This window comes from Aulonocara stuartgranti, assembly GCF_965226115.1.
Source record: "Aulonocara stuartgranti genome assembly, chromosome: 7".
NCBI lineage: Eukaryota > Metazoa > Chordata > Actinopteri > Cichliformes > Cichlidae > Aulonocara > Aulonocara stuartgranti.
The window spans coordinates 55,357,976-55,375,428 of NC_138945.1; the positions used below are offsets into that span (position 1 = coordinate 55,357,976).

Genomic DNA, 17,453 nt, shown 5'->3' on the forward strand with positions numbered 1-17,453 from the left:
TGCGCAACTGATTTGGGTAATAAATGCAGACGCTTTCAATTTCAGTTGATCTGTAACTCGGAGGAAGCCCACGCGCTGCTTTCAGGAAGTGCCCTCATCAGCTGAGTGAGTGAGACTGTCACGGGTCTGCTGACCGACTTTCTCCAGCACAGCGGAGCAAAGACGCAATAAATCTGGGATGTAAGAAAGCCTTGTAAGTGTGGTGTTACAGCCGGGAGAGTTGCTCGGTATATCTGGTGAGTTTAATATATGAAGCTGGAGGTGAATGGACATGACAGCGTTTAAGCTAGCATTCTTGCTAAGTTGTTATTGAAAATAAAGTGGGAGGAGCGGGCTGGTTAGATTTGTGTTAACTGTAATAAACGGTGACAGTGAAATGTTTGAAATAAGTGTTACACTTTTAAATATTTCCCCGTGGTTCCGGTGTGTTTTGACGCAAATTTTAGCTTCAGTGATTTTTGGACCGGTGTTTCAGATTAACTGGTGTTAGATTAACTCGTGACGGTGGGCGCTGCTTTTCAGGACCCATTGCCCACTAACGAGGAAGTAAACACTGCGAATATTTTAATCTTTAAGTGGATATTATTGTGTGTCTGTGCGCGTTGTCACGTTTCGCATTGTTTTGGGCCAAAAGAGAAAACACTTTCGATTTTAAATTATGATCGCGACATGCGTGAATCCTCTGCAGCAACTGCAATGAACAAACATAGGTGACGAGACTACTGCCTGTTCATAATACTGAAATGGTTAATAAACGCGCTATCTTTGTTCCTGTTTTTCCTGTATATTGTTACTGCTCTGGTGACATTTGAGGTTTGTCAGTCCCACAGTTGGATACAGCTACACCAACATGAACTGGGTTTTAGTCTACCCATGCGACAGTCTACAACCAGAGAAATTTTTGACGCATCAGAATCTGACTCGATTCTGACGTATTTCAGACGGAGAATGTGTTTCATGCCCAGAGTGTTTTGGTACTTGCATCTTACAAAAAACTATGGAATAAATAAAATGTCATCACTATTTATTTTTGGTTTACTATAATCGGGCTTATTTTTGCCTATTTATTTTATTCACAAGATAAAAGCAAGTTTATTTTAACATACAATAAAGGTGTGGAAAAATAATTACTTTTTTATGGTATATATTTATTTATTTAATAGCACTGATGTGTTTTAAAGTTGGTATAGATGGTGAATTAGGTCGGAGATGGAAAAAAATTGTATTTCCCTGTGTAAATGTGGAAAGTTCTGATCTCGGAGGTTGTGAATATAGAAAAATTTGGACACTACGTGAGTACTTGGTACATGGATTACTTTTTATATTCTGCTTCATACAGTGAACCAAGTGCAAATGTAGGGTTTTGTCTCATTGCTTCAGTAATGGCATTCACCAGTTTAGCAGTTTGTGCCTTCTCTTTGAAAATTTTTATAAAACAGAATTATGGGGGAAAAAACTGGGCATATAATGTAGTTACAAGCACGTTAATATGAAAGGGGTGGTGTTGGCAGCGTGTGAACGGTAACAAAGATGGTTTCACTGGCAAAGGAAGATGGAGCTATAATATTACATAAATATGAGCTTAAACACTTAATGCAGACGGAAAGCAGCACAGCTGCTGCACAGTGTCAGTAAGTGAGAGGGACAGTATAGCATTTGTTCAGTAAGACTGGAGCAGTGCTATTAATAAAGTTTAGCAAGAAAGGAAAGTGGCCAAAAAATGCTCACTGTGTAAGTTAAATGATTTCAGCGTCACAGTGTTTTCATTAAGAATAATGAGGATCAGAGAGATTACATTTTATTACTGAATTATTATTATTATGTATTAATTATTGTTTGTAATATTTATTATTTCAGGCAGAGCACCAGTGGTGTTTAATGACCTCAGAGCCTAATTGCAAATTTTATACGAGGCCATCAATTGTGAGGCCCTGTTGCTCTGATTTACAGTATAGTATAGAGCAGTAATGAAAACTGGTGTCTGGTGTAGCCAGTGACTGCAGCCTTTGGGTCAACTATTCACAGTAGCAGCTCATTTTTCTGCAACTAATGCTAACGTATTTATTGCAAAACTTTAACTTCTAACTTCAACTCTTGAATCTACACAATTTAACACCACTTTGAAACGGCTAACATCCAACACTAAATGAAAGATGAATCATTTTGAACAGCAGCTAGGGCTGAATGTATCCAGCAAGAAAAAAATCAACATCCTCCTCACGGCTTTTATCCTTAAATTCGTCAGTTAATTAAGTGCAAATCATCACTGTGCAGCACCGAGTTCTGATAATGTAGCCAGTTCTACATTTTCAGTCCCTTCAGTCCCTTCTCACCTTCATGCTGTCCTGTCAAAAGATCTCCAGAATAAAAGGCTTTAATAACAAAAAATGTTAAAGATAAACATATTTTTAACTCCAAAAAACACCCTAATGTTGAAGTTTGCTTATATATTGGGTAATAACTAAAAGCTTCAGTATTTTATCTGAATTATAATAAAATCATTTAAAAAGTGCTCTGTGCACCAAACTAACTGTTTTAAAGAGGGGGTTCTTTTCAGGCTGGCGGTAATGTAGAGTGGAGTCATGACTGGTCAATTAAAGAGGGTAGGTACGCTGCTGAAAGTCATGTGAAGCCACACGGCCGAGGGCCATGGTATGAACTCTCTCCTATTTTCTTTCATACTTATCTGACTCACTCTTTGTCCTTCAGCTGTGTTGGAGCACCAGTGAAGATGCCTCCGATACCAGTTGTTCCAGAGAACCACAATTATGTCCTGGCAGAGTTCGACTGCCTCGATCCACTTCTCTCTGCTCTGCGTTTGGACTCCGGCAGGCTAAAGGTAGTAATTCTAGCCAGTTTTCTATTTATATTCAAGTAGGCACCTCATATTCCTAAATATCTTTAAAGAAGGACTTGAAACAAAAACAAATTAGTGGATGTAATGTGTCAAGAATCTTGTTTATTTTGGTATTTGTTGTTTTGGTGGTGTTTATATTTTAACCATTAGTGATCTGAAATAAACTACCTTCAGGCCACATAAAGGGTTACTAATGGGCGCCACCATTGCCACATGAACCGCACTTTGATAATCCTGGCTTTAAAGTTAGTAGGACGTATTAAAAAAATATACAATATGGATTTAATTTCTTTCAGCTGTAGTGGAAGAAAATTAGAAAAGCAAGAATACAATTATGCTTGACATTAATTCTGTGTTACACTGTGCTGTAGTGTACCTGTTTGGCAGTGTCGAGGAAGTGGCTCGCATTAGGAACATCAGCAGGTGGGGTGCACCTGATTCAGAGGGAGGGCTGGAAACAACGGCTCATCCTCACTCACAAGGTAATAAGTGACTGTGAGCCTGTGCTGCTCTTCTGTTAATGAGTGATAGAGTTAAACATAAACAGTAATGCGGTGTTTGTTTTCTTTGCATTTGTCCACTGACCCATCACTCAATGTGCGTGTTTCTCCCAGGAGGGATCCATCGCTCAGGTGGCATGCTGCCCTCACGATGAAGACTTTATTGCAGTTGCAACAAGGTTAGCGTTTATTCAAGAAAGTAAATAAAATGTTTCGTACCACCTTGGTTTAAAATGTGTGTTAACACACCCACTTGTAGAATGCTGCCCCCTGTTGGTTAAAGTTGTAGTTAGATTCTTTTGTGGGTAACTACAAAAAGTACTTTTAAACAAGTTGCAGGCTTTTTCTTTCCTGCTTCATCTCTGTGTTTGGCTGTGGTTCCCATATTGTTCACTATGTGTGATACACATCCAGTCAGGGTCTGGTGGTGGTGTGGGAGCTGCAGTTGGAGCGGCGGGGTCGTCCAGAGAGAGTCAGCGTGTCCTGGGAGCACAGAGGTCAGACAGTTACTGCACTCTGCTGGGATACAAGCGCGCTGAAAGTTTTTGTCGGCGACTCTGGAGGCAAGGTGTCCTTTCTCCGTGCAGGATCCTCCAAAATGGGAAAGGTAGTGACTGCTGATTAACATTGAAAGCTTGGCACTAATTAAAAGTAGGTACTAGTTCAGTGGTTAATCATGCAACTATAAGAGCTGCTAGCTCTTACGGCGATTAGTTTTCTGACTGTACTTTTTTTCTTTCTCAGTTTTTTTTTATTCTGGCAGACAAGAGCAATGTTGCCTCTGCATGCTACATTTATTATTATATTTAAAATTCATCCTTCCCTATGATATATGTATTTATTTTTTTTTGTCTTTAGGGGTCAGCGTTTGTTATATTCCCTGTCCAGACTGTCACCACTGTGGACTCTAAAGTGGTTCAGCTTGGGTACCAAGATGGACGACTGCTTGTGTCTTCCCTCACCCGCTGCTATCTCTGCGACACAGAGAAGTGAGTACCACCTTTGCTCCATCCGTTTGTGTCTTTCATATTCTCTTTTTCGGGAGAAACTCACAGAGCGCTCGCACTCATGCTTCCATTTAGGTAAATGTTGTCATTAATGGTCCAGTAGTAATATGTTGGGTCCATTATCATGGACATATTAGTTTTTATCACAGATTCTTCTCTTATTCTTAAAATATTAAGTTTGTATTTTTATTAAACATGAACTACAACAGATTCTTCTGTGCACAAAAGCAGTGCTACAAGCAGGATTAATACGTTGGCGAGTTTTCAGTGTCAAAGGTGCCTCACTTTTAACTTGGCTAGATCGCCATAGTAACTTATGCTGAAAATATGGTCCAAAGCACTTTATATGTCCAGTGTGCTATGCTGTGAGTTTCAGTTTGAAATCATCAGTGACACATTCTGATTAACAGTATCATTCAGTATCATCATTAACAGGATCCTATAATTGTTATACTCTACAAAAAGAATACACTTTAAACAGCCACCCTGAGCGGTAGTTTACCTGTAGCGCCAAAGGAAGCCCAACTGTAAAGTTACAGCAGTGTGAGTGATGTGCCCCACATTGTTTCAGTGATTGAATGAGCAGCTGTTACATTAGGAATAAATGGCAGCACCAACAGTGCGCTTACTGGTAAAATCACTTCTGCATTTTGCGGCACCAAGTTTGTTCATTTCTGCAGAAGAAGAGTCAAATAACGCGTCGAAACACAATTTCACGTTAGCACGCAGAGCCTGAAGTAGAAATAACAAAGAAAGCCGAATGAGAACAGAAGCCGTATTGAAATGTATTAACTTTATTTTGTACAGTATTTTTTTCTCTCTTCTCTTCTTTGCTAAATGTATCTGTATATTGTTTACGTGATTGAAATAAATTAACAAACAAACAAACAATGATCCCTGTTGTAATGCCCGTTATCTCCAACACAAATAAAGCCTGGCCACGTGGGGCTTCCTGTATAGTATATTATAAAATCAATATTTATTTTATTTTTTCCTCATGTTTATAAAAACTGTATTCCGTGGTGTATGGGGGACTTTTCACGGTTGTTATGTGATTTTTGGCTTCTGTGTGTCTCTTCAGGGAGAAGTTCTGGCGTGTTGGTAATAAGGAGCGTGACGGGGAGTTTGGAGCTTGCTTTTTCCCTCAGAATAGGGGATTATTAATGGGTCAGCCCCCACTGCTGTACTGTGCCCGGCCGGGGTCTCGAATATGGGAGGCCAGTTTTAATGGCGAGGTTCTGAGCACCCATCAGTTCAAACAGCTTCTGGCGTGTCCTCCACTGCCTCTCATCACCTTTAGGTATTGTGTGCTCCTGCTTAGGACCCTGTTTATTTTAAAAGCCAGACTTCTGATCTAAATTTTCTTCCTCTGACGCAGAAATGAGCCAAATTACAATCCAGTGCAGAAGACTCCACAGTCTATCGCCTTCCCTAAGCTGCTTTATTTGGGGTAATAAGCATAATTTTTCATGTCATGTTACAATATTTGAGATATTTTCATTTTATCTGACATGTCAAATTGTTTAAAAAAATCCATATGCAGATCAGCCTGTCACTTGACTAACTATACACTTTGTTTTTGTGTATAGGGACCAAAACCTGCTGACCTGGACTGATTCTGCCATTTATATCTTCACACCTCAGAATGGACAGCTACTTTTGTGGACTGAAGTTAAAGGTGTGTTTCTGCCTTCTTTTGTTCCCAGAATACCACCAACCTTTTACTTCATGAACACAAACAATTTTCCCTTAAAATGTAACCATTTTATTATTTTACTGCAGTAACATCATGTTTATTTTTAATCTCGATAGACAAAAATCATGAAGGTTAACGATGATCACGCAGAGCTTTGTTGCTCTGATATAATCGAGTGTAAATTATTCTGTCTGTTTTCTGTTTTTTGTAGATTTGCTTGATGTGGCGGTTTATCGCAGTGAGCTCTTTTGTCTCCATGGAAGCGGGCGTCTGTCCCACCTCTCCTTGATATCTGCAGAGCGATGTGTTGAGCGCCTGCTGCGCAGGGAGTCCTGGCCTCTGGCTGCTGCTGTCTGCTGTATGTTCCAACACGCAATCACTACCAGCAGGGTAAGATTGCTACCACTCCCATACTAAAGCTGCTTTGTATTAGCGTCTCGTTGGCTGCACTAAGTTCATCTTGGCTAGATTCTATTCAGTTTCAGTCATTTTCCATTACAATGAAGTACCAGCTCAATGTGGGTGACATCGTGTTTGTGACACAATGCAACAATCGAGGAGATGGAGGTGATGGTATACCTGCTGCTTGGTTTCTGATTTGTTGTCACAGAGAACGTGGTGGGCGTTGTGTTACCATTTCCCTCTTGCTTCGTCTGAAAAATGTCAGGTTTGATTCTTGTGAAGGAGTCGCTCTCATGACTCATTCATTCATGTCGGTCCCAGGCCAATCAGTGGCATGGGTTCTGTTCGTGTTACATTTTTGGCTTGATTCAGTTTGCTTGAAACCCCGTCCAAGAAGGTGCTAAAAATGTCCCTAGTACCAGTACGATCACCTAATACTCTAAAGGTACAGTCGAGTTGAGCAGGTGCTAATAAAAAAGAGCAGCTGGAAGTAGGGTTAGTTAAGGGACATTTGGTTTACTTGGGACAACCTGGAGCAGGTGGCAGGGAGAGGGAAGTCAGGGTGTTTCTGCTTAGACTGCTGCCCTCGTGACCCAAACATGGAGGGATTGATAGAAGGAAGAGAAAAACGGAGAGAGAGTCCTTGTGTTTACTGTTAAGTTTTCATAAGAAAACGTAATGATTAATCTGCATCATCAACATCAAACACAGCAGGGCTCAGTGATATTTAAAGAAACTGTTCTCAGCTATAAAAGCAAAAGAAACTTAATTAATTACTTTATTAATAATAACAACACTGCTATCTTACCATCAACAACTTCAACAAGAAGAGGCCTTGATAGGCCTTTGCTTACACTTGTGTCAAACAGTCCTAAAGCCCGGGAGGTCAGGTAAACCTTAAGCTGTGCTTCTGTTGGCTCAGACTTCTGTGGGGCTGCATGTGATGCACTGAGACAACTCTTTTTGTCATTTGGTGCTATTTAATTGAATCAAATTGAATTTTAAGTTTATCAAATGCTATTTTCCATCATGTTCCTTCTACGTTAGATATATATATATACTACATACTACTGTGTGGAAATTTAATTCAGACTTTTAAACTAGAAAGGCAGTCGTTCGACTTCTGGTCCACACCTCTAAAATAAAAATGTCAGTGGCGACGATGCTTTAGTCAGTTTTCTTGACAACTTTCAGATGTTTGTATGCTGCAGATTAAAGTTTAAGTACTTTTTAATGGTGTTTTTGCATTTTTTTTTACTTTGTTTATCAAGATCTTAGTAGGAATTATTTTTTATTTAATTCAGGCCAGGAAATCAATTCCCATTGACCGCCTCGAGCACCTGAAGTCTCAGCTCAGTTCCAGCACACATCTAGAGCTGATCGGGCAGCTGGAAGAGGTCATCACAAAGCTGGAGCCTCTTGACTCAGCCTCCAGCAGCCGGAGGAGCAGTATCTCCTCACATGTAAGAACTAATGTGTTTCTTTAGTTCTTCAGTGGCTCACAGTTATTCTATGTAATGAATGAAGTGCAGTGATATTAGATACGTGGTTTTTAAGGAGAGTTTCAACGTCCTGGACTGTGGAATCTATCGAGTGATCAGCCGCAGAGGAAGCCAGTCAGATGAGGAGACGAGCTCGCTGCTTAATCACTCTGTGTCAGAGGAGGAGCGACTCAAAGAATTCAGCTTTGTGCAGGATGAGGATCAGGTCAATCACGGTAAGAGACAGTCTTAAGTGATGCATACAGAGTTACAAAGAGCCTTCTAATACTTGTGATAAAATAACACTTTTTCCATTGTATAACCTTCATATTTAGTATAATCTGCAAAAACTGAAAATTCTCAGAGATGAAAAGTTGACAACCGCAGCCAGAATTTAGTAAATATTAGCAGACACAGCATTTTTCTGTAGAGAGCAGACTTAAGTCGATGTAACTCTTTTTAAAAATGATCAGAACAGATTAAACTAATACTGAAACTGAGATCACAGCAAAGCGGAAATCTAACTTACTTTTCTTCTTTCTTTCATTCTTTGACTCTTATCCTGATTCCATCTCTTTGTGTTTTCTCTCTCTTTTTTATATATTTGATTTATGTCTCAGGATCAAATTCATTTTCTACCCCTTCTAATTTCAGCGTTAAGAGAGAGTAAAATTATTTTCAGTTTAACGCTCTACTAAAAACCAAGAAAGAGGGAGAAAAAAAACCTGTGAATAACCTAACTAATTGGATATGGGAGCGTTCCACAGGATCTGTGTAACCCAACTGCTAATAATTTGACTCTTTGCCTCTCTGTTGTAATGATCATACATGTTTTTAATAACCAACTGTTTTTTTTCTATTACAGTTTCTGACTTGCGTTTAAAAATAAAATAAAATCATTTGATAAAAAATATTTCTCTGCTGCTGCATTGTTGGATTTGCTGTGAGTGCTGAGCAATCACTGTGATTATTGACCTGCTTTACAAATTTAATCTTCACTTTGTCCCACTGTTAATACCAAGTTTCTTATCTTTTTCCATCGTATCACTCACATACATCACTGTTTTGGGTTAATTTTTTTTGTATCGTGCAGCATTTGATTTGTGTTCTCTCTTCATTAGTGTCTGCCACGTTTGCTCCATCTGCTTGCATTATGTCCACTGTCTCTCTCATCTCTTTGGTACTCCATCCATCTGTGTTTTTCCTCCGAATCTCGCCCCCACCTCTACTCAGATCCGCAGACCAGTGAGCGCACGGAGGCCGAACGATCTGACCAAGGCCTGCAGTTTCACCTCCCGCTCTCGTTCCGTCCCAAACCCCCCCGCATCGCGCTGCAGGCCGTTAAAGACAGGTGAATGAAACAAAGAAGCTTTAACTACAAACGTGCCTCTCGCTGCAGCTCATGCGGCTTTGAGCTATATTTTAACACTTTCTTCTTCTGAGAATTGAAACTTTCACTCAAGTGCAGCTGTGCATTCATATGCCTTACTTCCCCTTTCCGCTGAAGACCCACATCTGTGTTTTATTATTCATACTGAGGCACATGTGGTGTGTTTAATTTTAAGGTCTCGCATTTTTCATCCTTCTGAGTCATTTCACCTTTGTATTTGTACTGCTTTCTCTTCCTCTTGTTGTTTTGCTAAATGGTGCAACAAAACGTATTTATTGTTCACCTTCTTGTCATCAGTGTTTCTAGTTTTGTTAAGAAGACAACAGAGAAGATCAACACTCTCCAGATGAACTCTGAGCTCTGGCAGAGACCTGAATTCAGAGAGGGCGGACCGACTGAAATATCAGCCACCACAAATTTGTACTCCGAGGAAATGGAGAATGAGTAAGTGCTGTTGCGACCCTGTTTTAGAGTGCTTAGAGCAATGTGTGTTGTTTCAATAGTAGCCATAGAAAAGAAATAAATCCAGACTGTTTTCTTTTTTACTTTGACATGTACGTGTCACAGGGTTGGTGATGAAATATCTAACGCTGAGGCTGAAATGCAGGAACTTCAGTCAGCAACAGAGCAAGCTATGTAAGTACTGCATTTTGTCAATTTCCCCAATGCAAGATCCAGTAATGTCTTCTATTAAACAGTTACAAATATTTCCGACATCAGCTCCCAGATACAAGATCCTTTGGTGCTACTAGACCCAGCCTCCCTGAGAGAAGCTCTGCTGGAGTGGTTGCCGGTTCTGGAGCGAATACTTGGGTCTGTGGCGCTCAAGTCTGCTGCTGCAGGTGATTCCACTATGGATGGAGCAGGAGAGGAGAGATGGGATACGGATTATTTAAGCACCTGCTCAGGTCAACGAGAGGATCCTGCCTCTTCATCAGAAGAACCAACAGATGTAACAGAGAAGAACGAAACGCCTAAGCCTGAGGAAGAAGAGGGACAGCGTGAGGATCAGCTAAAGTTAGACTCAACGAAAAACGGTGCTTCAAATGGGAGTCCTGCTGAGCCAGTCCGTGTGGTGCCCCCTAAACCCATACCATCAGATCTGCTGGCTCATCTCTGTGAGCTGGCCACACTGTACACAGAACTGAGCTGCTTCAGAAACCAGAATGAACAAGAGCTGGGGTGCACAGTTTTCCTGAGGCGCTACTTTTTTCTGCTGGACCAAGAGCGCGTGAGAAGAATGTGTCTGCTGTGCCATCAGGAGCAGCCCGAGATAATGAGCTCCTTCACTGAGGCAATGCTAGGTCAGACAATTATCCTTGAAAACTTACATGTATGTGTGTTTTCAGAGTTCACAAATCGACAAACAGACAATTTTAAAAATTAAAACATTCAAATAGAAGAAAAATATGCAGAAAATAAAGGTGAATATGTTTAATTTTGGTTAGGAAATTAAATGCATGTGCTCTGCAATAATCCTATATATAACAAAAGACTAAAAACTAGTCAGAACTTTGATAAAATAATGATATACATATATTGCTCATTGATTCTTGGTGGTTTCATCTTCGTCAAATATCATGCTTGTATCTGTAGAGCTCACCCAGTCTAGCAAGGTGGTGGAAGTTTTTCAGAGAGGTGATTTGCAGAAATCTTTGAGAAGTCTGAGAGAGCTGCAGCCCTGGAGTCCAGCTCATCTCCTCGCTCACTTTCACAGGTCGGCATCCTTTTTTGATAAATCACATATTTAAAGGTCCCTTCTTTAATGTTTGACCTTCAAAATGAAACGCAAAGTCTTGTATTGTGTGATGTGACAGTAAAAGTGATTTGATTTTGATTTGATTTGTGATTTTAAATTATAGAAATAGAAAAGTGGTGTTAGACCTTGTGAGATAAGTTTGCTATGTTATTTTCCAGACTGTATGAGAAGCACGGTGAGGCTGCTGTACGCTCCTTTTCCCAGTTCTATCCTACCATAACTCCTGCTGATGTAATGACCATGGCAAAAAAAAGCCATTTCCTGGCATATCTGGATAATCTGGTACAATCACAAACTGAGGAGCACAGGTACGTCTTCAGCTGAACCTTTTTGTTCAATTAAATAAAACACCAAGCTCATGTTGTAGAAGCAGAATTTCACACTTATTTCTTCTTCTTTTTTGAGGCTGTCATTTTTGCAGTCCCTCCTTGATCCAGAATCGCTGAGACAGGATTGGCTGGAGCTGGCACTTACCCATGATGCCCCACAGTGCTGTGATACCCTGACCCCTGATGGACAGCCAAGGTAAGTTAGCACATTTTTGTCTTTATCCTTCAACTGGCAGAGTGAGATTGTTTATGAGCCCAGCCTTACATTTCCATGTGCCATTATGATACAGGAACTGGCTCAATGATGCCACAAAGATAATGGAAGGTTGTGTGTGAGTTTTCTCTCATTTTGACAGTTACTGTTTCTGTAATCTAAAATATTTTGTGCACAAACCCTCAAAATATTTCTAATATTATACAAAGTAATAATAATGGGCTTTTTTTCAATTGATTAAGTTGGTCACCAGTTTATTTGTATTTTGATCTTAAAGTAGTTCAACATACTGTAATGCTGTGCAAAAGTCTTGAGCCACCCCTCATTTCTTTTTATTTTGCTTCCAAAAAGCCAGACTTTCTTGTATTTTTTTAAATGCTCTTGAACAATAGTTCTTTAGCTTTCTGTAGGTCTTGTCATAATTTGGGTCTGCATTTCAGATGTAGATGTTGAGGGATCTTGTCAAGATTGATGGAAATATGATTTTTTTTCTGTAAAATCTGTAACGTCTTATTGGCCACAGTTTCATTTTTCAAACACACGGTTAATGCAATAAAAGCACCTGGATAGAAAACACACAAATTTACACTATCAGTTATGGATTGGCCTCCCCAGATCTCAACATTACTCAAGCAGTGTGCGGTCCTCTTCATAGAGAACAGAACAAAAGGCAGCCAACATCCAAAGTGGAGTTTTTAATGTATGACGAAACCTGGAGAGCTACTCCTCACGACATCTTAAAGAAATTAAGAAATTACGTTTCTTTAAGACTCCATAAAAATGATAGAAAACAAACAAAAAATTACAGGAGAACATTTTAGAATGTGTCTCACTAATAAAGGTAACAGTGTAGAAGTGACTAAAGTGACTAAAAACTTTCAGACTAATTTTAGTCACTAAAGCAGATAATATGTTTGTTTGTTTTTTTTATAAGTGCTATTATTTAACCTGTAAGGCCCAGTAGATTAGCTGAACATGATGAAAACGAACCATAGCTGGATAGATCCAAACATAGCCGTTTCTACTGGAATCTATTTAAGTAAGATACTGAAGTGAGAACGAGGAACAATAATAAATATCACTAACTTCATGTGTTTCCTGCTGCAGGTGGCATTCACATTGTTTCGCTTGGGGCTATGGACGCCTTCTGTCGCTGCTGATTCGCATTCCTGCAGACTTTTCCTCAAAGCAGAAGATGTTACAGACTTGTCGAAGTCACGGGTATAATTAGTAATTAGTTGCCTACCTTAAAAAAAAACAAAACAGGATGTATGTGGTATAACCCTTTGTGTAACGTGTGTGTGAAGGTACTGGACGGGCTACCTCTACCTCTGCAATGAGCTCCAACTTCGCACAGAGGCTTTCATCGCCATCTGTCAGCTGGATGACATCACCCTGCTGGATGAATCTGATGGTAAGACGAAGTCTTTAAACCACCGTCTCTCAGATAAGAACAATTAAATTTGGGAAATCTTCACTGGATGATGAGATTTAATTACAGTAAACACGTCAGGGGTTGCTTTTTTTAATACAAGAACAGTGCTGCATCTTTAAACTCATTACAAGAAATACAAAGATACAGTACGTCTAACTATCCATTAATATAAGTAAGTAAGAGTGAGGACAGTTAAAGTAAATGCAAAACCTGTGATCAGCTGTTCTTGTGCGATGAGCAGGTAATACATCTAAATTAATCATTACCATGTAATAAAGATGGTCTCGATAATCTTCTTAAACTCCAACTGTGGAGCAGGAGTTATGAAATACAGACTTTACTGACCGACTCATTTAAACTGAGTAACTCAAGTCGATTCATTTCACTTGGCTTCAAATCACCACAACGTTGACCTCAAGAGATTTATAATGTAAGGTAAAGACCCTACGATAATAGAGAGAAAACAACCCCCTATGAGCAAGCACTCCCATTCTACTGTTAAATATCCTGAGAGCCAGAAGTAAGCCCGTAGTCTGAGAGCAAAGTACTCTGTTGGGGTTATGCGGTACTATAAGGTCTTTAAGATAAGATAGTGCCTGATTATTCAGAGCTTGGATGTGAGGAGAAGAATTTTTAATTTGATTTAGAGTTTAACAGGGAGCCAATAAAGATAAGCCAATGCGGGAGAAATATGTTCTCTCCTTCTATTCCCTGTCAGCTCCCTCGCTGCAGCATTCTCCTTTTATTTAATGCTGTGGTGGAGGACAGAGGGCAGCCTTGGAAATGTTTGACTTCACAGGTTGTCTGAATGAAGAAATTCAGGAATGCCTTTAACACTTGGGCGGACCAATTCCTTGGAACTGTATCCTGTTACTTGGCTGGTTCATTTAGTTATTATTGAGACCTTAAAATGGCCACGTTTGTAAACCTAAAAAAGCACTAACGTGTGTTCCTTCTCTTCTTTATTTGCCAGGTGTTAGGCCCCAGACCGTGGACGAGTGGAAGCTCTTGATCCAGCTGTCTCAGCAGTGCAGCAGCACGGTCAACTCTGAGCAGGTCGCAGGTGCGAACGGGAGCGACTGGTCCAATGGCTCAGCAGACTGCAGAGGAAAGATCAGCCCGGAGAGCCTGACTCTCATGCTGGCTAGGACTGTTGGGCCTGACCAAGCTCTGACCATCCTGGAGGACTGTGGTGTTCAACTGGTCCTTTCACCCCACTCCAAACTGGTCTGTGAGGTGCTGAGAGTCGCTGAGAAGAGGCAAAGGTGGGTCAGGCTATCAAATGTTTAGAATCTCAAAACAACAGGATAGACTATTCATGTATTGTTAGATGCAGAAAACGGTAAAAAATTGGGGTCTCCTGCAGTTCCTGGCTGATGTGAGGAAGTAACGTTCACAGAAACAAACCTGCAACATGTTTGGATGTTTGCATAACAAACTGCTGACACTGATTTATTTCCTTGTTCATTAAAACACGTAGTCGAGCGAATTAGTAGTGGTAATTGTTGTAGTTTGCACTTTTACACGCACTGAACTTAAGTTAGTTGTTAGTTTGTTATTTTTTTGTACTTAACACAAAGCAGAATCTTGTGTGACTAAGATTCCCAAATGGGACTAAATGTAGTTCACAGCTCAACAGCAGGCTGCAAACAAACTGACCCTATACTGACTACATTTCATGTCAAATTTGTTTGTACGGTCATTAAACCAGAGGCACTCTGAGAGCACAATCCTCCATCAAGACAGCTCACTCGCTGGGCTGTTTACTTTTAATGGAACATTATTATATTTTGCATATATCATTTTGTTCTTTTTACATGTTCTATAAGACGTTTGTAATGCAGCAGAAATCAGATACGTTTATAAAATATACATTTTATATTTTTATATTTTATATTTATTAACATTGATCAGATTTCGTCTGAGCAAACTGTAAGTTGGGTAAATGAAGGAGACTGAAATGTCTCCCATCCTATTTTTAAGCTGTGATGCACATTGACACACGTTCACATTGCTCTGTCCACTGGATTAAAATACAGGCGTTGCTTTTTAAAAGTCAGCTCAGGTTAAAGATTTCTTTGTCATGAAAAAAACTATTAAAAAGTATTTTATTTTTCAGGGCCATGATCCAGACGATGCTCGAGCGGTGCGATCGGTTCTTGTGGTCTCAGCACGCCTGACTCCAGATCTGAAACCAAACAACATACAGCTAACACTTACAAGTCTTCCCACTAACTGCTGTTAAAACTGTGACTTAATTTATTCACTGTGATATCTGTCAAAGTCCCCGAGTTTAGATGAAGTTATTTATCTCAGAGTGAAAACAGTATTATGTGTCTTCATTGTGTGTACTTGCAAATTTCTGTGAATACTCACGCGTGTGTGCCTGCAATGTGTGAGTTTTTTTAATTAGTAGTTCTGGTTACTGCTTTTTGCATGTTTCATGCGACCAAATGAATCAATACATTTTTCTGCTTTGGCAAAAATAAACTGACCAAACTAACTGAGTAAAATAATGTGAATAAAAGCCATCTGCATCAAAGCTCTTAATGCTTTCATTGTTTGTTTTTAAGGTTTCATTTATTGTGCTATCGATCCTTGTTACTGTATTTTTCCCTTGTGAATCTGTGCCAGATAGACAAATCCAGAAAGCTCCAAACACAAAGGTGGCTTTAATCCAGTCTGCAGACCTCAAAACCAGGTGGTGGTGAGAAATGCTTTATCCCATATTTGGGATTTTTTTTTTTGTTACAGCAGTTGAAATCATAATGAAATAATTATAATAACAATAACATTTAGTCAATGTGGAAATCCAGGTCACATCAACATCCTGGCATAAAGCTGTTCTTTCTCTATCTCTAGTCTTATTCACAGTCTTATTCACATTCACCAGGACATAATGTCTCCCAGCCCACATCCACAGAGTCATAAGTACATAAAGCTTCACTCTTACCTTTCACTTTGAAAAACAAATACCTAAATTACAAGAAAAAACAAACTGACTATCCAACCATATAGTGAAGTGAAAAAGAAATACCCTGTTTCAGTTCTAAGGTGTTACATATAGGGACATCATAAAATGAATCTGGTCCTTAGCAGCTCTTAAATTATTAAAATGCAAACCCAGATGAATAATATAGATGTTATAACACCACGTCATTATTTTTTTACTAAAACTGGTAGCAGCTTCTCCGATTACTCTCTCTCAGCAAGTGTGATGACCTTTATAAAAGCAGAAATTTTGTCTATTTGCAGGAGCATATGGGTGCACGTTAAAGATCACAGAGAAGGAGCTGTTGCTGTCATCAGTCTGGGGAGGCTTAGAAGGCAATATCTCCAAAAAGCTCATCATTCTGAATGTGAAAGATTATTTATCCATGGAAAACAATTAACATTCATGACATGTCAGCTGTCCTAGCAAACTGTCCCTAAGCTCAGTCCATGCTCAGAGAAACTGCACATTGCAGGCATTGAGTCAACCATGAACTCCTTTGTATACAAAATCTTGTGCTGTGACCTCAAGAGAGCAGAGCATAACTGAATGCCCACAAACCTCAAAGAACTGAAGCAACACTGTAACAAAGACTTGGCTCAATAATATGAAACTGATAGTTATATAGAAAATAAATAATAGTAATAATAATTACTTCAAGTTATTGATGCTAAAGGTGTTTTAGCATCAATAACATAGTTTTAAGACCTGCTAAGGACCAGGTGGCTTTTTTTTACTATCAGAAATGATCACCTGAAATAATCCACTTGACCAGAACTCATTATATACAAGTGAGGAAATGTGGGTCAACTGACACTTGATCTACCTGTATGCCAAATATTTGGTTGTACCTTTGTGGATACATCGACTCTTCTCTGGAGCACATGGAGTAGACGGTGGGTCAACAGAGATAATATTAATAACAGCGTAATGAAATGGGACTGGTGAATCATTTGATGATATCACACACCTGGAACATCAAAGGGGGGGAAAGCAAGCATACATTTGAGTTGTTAAGCCTCACAGTTGACAGAAACACTCTGAAATCTTTCTGTCTCATCCTTGTGCTCGGTTCATGGTCATTTCCCAGAATCCCCGCTTCCAGCTCACCCACCTGTCTGTGTCACTGGCACAGGGACCATCAGATTGAAATGTTTGGCATGTGTTGAAGACACAGACACCCTTTTAATTAAAAAAAAAAATCCCCAAATACTAAGCTTAGCTTCTCATTGTGAAGTCTAACTGCTTTTTTTAAACAAATCTGCCACTAAAGTAACTTTGACATCTAATATTTCAGCCGCCTCTTTGTTTGGTTGAGTGCTCTACTACAGCAAAGACTCTCTCTGCTCTGCTGAGGGATGGGTAGGATTATTTATTTGTAACGCTGATTT

The 17,453-nt window shown here is 39.6% G+C and overlaps 1 protein-coding gene across 2 annotated transcripts; it reads left to right on the forward strand.

Annotated features, from left to right (window-relative positions):
• Positions 1–39: 39 nt before the first annotated feature.
• hps5 (HPS5 biogenesis of lysosomal organelles complex 2 subunit 2) lies at positions 40–15,612 on the forward strand. Of its 2 annotated transcripts, none has more exons than XM_082541375.1 (23): positions 40–236; positions 2,710–2,839; positions 3,229–3,339; positions 3,472–3,536; positions 3,772–3,964; positions 4,216–4,346; positions 5,446–5,664; positions 5,743–5,814; positions 5,954–6,042; positions 6,272–6,450; positions 7,767–7,925; positions 8,020–8,179; positions 9,177–9,294; positions 9,631–9,777; positions 9,901–9,969; positions 10,054–10,637; positions 10,930–11,050; positions 11,251–11,400; positions 11,498–11,617; positions 12,743–12,856; positions 12,943–13,049; positions 14,044–14,335; positions 15,190–15,612. In XM_082541375.1, the coding sequence occupies exons 2-23, from the start codon at positions 2,732–2,734 to the stop codon at positions 15,248–15,250; spliced, it is 3,369 nt and encodes a 1,122-aa protein (XP_082397501.1). In that variant the 5' UTR covers positions 40–236; positions 2,710–2,731; the 3' UTR covers positions 15,251–15,612. The 2 variants fall into 2 exon arrangements, with proteins under 2 accessions (XP_082397501.1, XP_082397502.1); XM_082541376.1 differs by having other exon boundaries at positions 40–193.
• Positions 15,613–17,453: the final 1,841 nt, after the last annotated feature.

Bases quoted from the DNA above. Each gene is read 5' to 3' on its own strand.
- hps5 (XM_082541375.1), top strand. From the start codon at position 2,732: ATGCCTCCGATACCAGTTGTTCCAGAGAACCACAATTATGTCCTGGCA. The intron at 4,347-5,445 runs GTGAGTACCACC...GTGTCTCTTCAG, and splicing joins TATCTCTGCGACACAGAGAA to GGAGAAGTTCTGGCGTGTTG. The intron at 5,815-5,953 runs GTAATAAGCATA...TTTTGTGTATAG, and splicing joins CCTAAGCTGCTTTATTTGGG to GGACCAAAACCTGCTGACCT.